Source organism: Poecilia latipinna, unplaced genomic scaffold (assembly GCF_001443285.1).
Source record: "Poecilia latipinna isolate Pla-1442-1.1 unplaced genomic scaffold, P_latipinna-1.0 Scaffold7792, whole genome shotgun sequence".
Taxonomy (NCBI): domain Eukaryota; kingdom Metazoa; phylum Chordata; class Actinopteri; order Cyprinodontiformes; family Poeciliidae; genus Poecilia; species Poecilia latipinna.
The window spans coordinates 1-1,571 of record NW_015120408.1 but is presented as its reverse complement, the minus strand read 5'-3'; the positions used below and the strand labels follow the sequence as shown (position 1 = coordinate 1,571).

Genomic DNA, 1,571 nt, shown 5'->3' with positions numbered 1-1,571 from the left:
TTATTCAGATTGAAGAGCTGCAGGTTGTCAGAGACCAGCTGGATGTCCCTGTTCTCAGCTCTGAAGTCCAACCCGACCCATCTGACAGAACTGGAGCTGAGAGGAACCAACCTGGAAGGTTCTGGACTGAAGGAGCTCTGTGGTTTTCTACAGACTAAAGGCTGCAGACTGAACTATTTGGGGTTTGTAATTATATAATTATCAATATTTCAGTGAATATTTATATTTAATTGATCATAAATCAAAGTTCATATCTTCTGTTCTAATAAATATTTTCTGAGTTTGTTCCTGGATCCAGAGTTTAATTTAGTCCCTCTGTGTAACTGAGTTGGACCTGCTGACCTGAGGTCACAGGACAACATTCGGACCCCTCATGTCAAGCAGGTCAAAGGTCATTCAACCCAGTCTAGAAAAGTGAATTCCTGGAATCTGACAGGAACAAATCAATAATCAATGATTGATGCTTCAACACTTTGATCAGAACCTGGAATGATTTTACTGACTAAAATCCTCCAACACAACATGACCCAGTACCAGGTTCTGGTTCTGGTTCTGAAGTCAGCAGGTATTTATTGAAGAAGCAGCTTGTTGGCTTTAATATTCATGAGAATCTTTAACTGGTTCTGTTGGACTGGTTCACCTGCATCCTGTTGGCTTCAGCTCATCTTTTATTCTTTATTCAGGTTGCAGAGCTGCAGTTTGTCAAAGATCAGCTGTGATTTTCTGGCCTCAGCTCTGAAGTCCAACAGCCTCCATCTGACATATCTGGACCTGGGAGACAACAACCTGAAGGATTCAGATGTTCAGCAGCTGAAGGATCTTGTAGAGACTCTAAAGTAAGTAAATGTTTGTAGTGAGTCCAGCTGCTGTCAGCATATTGAACTAAACCCAGTTAGCATCAAAGCAAAGATCCAGTGTTTCCAGTAAAGCTGCAGCTTCTCAGTGGGAGGAGAATGGTTCAGCCTTCCTGATTGGACACAGAGACGGCAATCAGCCAATCAGAGGAGCAGCAGCTTGCTGTGTTTGTGTTGGTGTGAAGATGAGTGTTGTTGCTGTGTCCATGTCTGCAGGAAGTCCAGCTGGACTCCAGTGTCCAGCCGTCCAACATGTCTAGAGACAGTGGTCCTCATTCATCAAACTGTGGCAGCAGCAGATCTGATCTCAGATCTGCTTGTTCTCTCAGTTCAACAGGAAACAACTGATCAGGTTCATCTTGGTCACAGCTCTGAGATCAGTCTGACTGCAGCCTGGAAACCATCTACTGGATGTGCTGCGTCACTGACTGCTGCTGGAGAGGCTGGAAACACTCACTGATCTGATCTCTCCTTCCTTCTTCTCTCTGCAGGTTCTGATCTCTGTAAAGTAGAGAACGGTCTCTGTGTCCTGCTGATCCTCAGAGGTTGAAGCTGCAGCAGTTTGAGTCTAAAGAGACTCTGACTGGATCCTGATGATGACCTCTGACCTCCAAGATTTTCCTCCTGTTTATTTTCTCATGTCTGTCATTTAGTGTCTGATATTGTTTGTCTCTTTGGATCAATAAAGATCCGATTCAAACTGGGCTCCATTTAGAG

At 44.1% G+C, this 1,571-nt stretch overlaps 1 protein-coding gene across 1 annotated transcript; it reads left to right on the top strand.

Annotated features, from left to right (window-relative positions):
- The first annotated feature begins 7 nt into the window (after positions 1-7).
- LOC106944283 (NACHT, LRR and PYD domains-containing protein 14-like) lies at positions 8-1,559 on the top strand. Its single transcript, XM_015027457.1, has 3 exons — positions 8-182; positions 684-836; positions 1,346-1,559. Exons 1-3 carry the CDS (start codon positions 43-45, stop codon positions 1,350-1,352), a joined length of 300 nt encoding a protein of 99 aa, XP_014882943.1. The 5' UTR covers positions 8-42; the 3' UTR covers positions 1,353-1,559.
- Positions 1,560-1,571: the final 12 nt, after the last annotated feature.

What these genes read in the sequence shown, in the direction of transcription:
- LOC106944283 (XM_015027457.1), top strand. Translation starts at nt 43, where the DNA reads ATGTCCCTGTTCTCAGCTCTGAAGTCCAACCCGACCCATCTGACAGAA. An exon ending in TGCAGACTGAACTATTTGGG is followed by an intron (nt 183 to 683) that starts GTTTGTAATTAT and finishes TTCTTTATTCAG; the next exon opens with GTTGCAGAGCTGCAGTTTGT.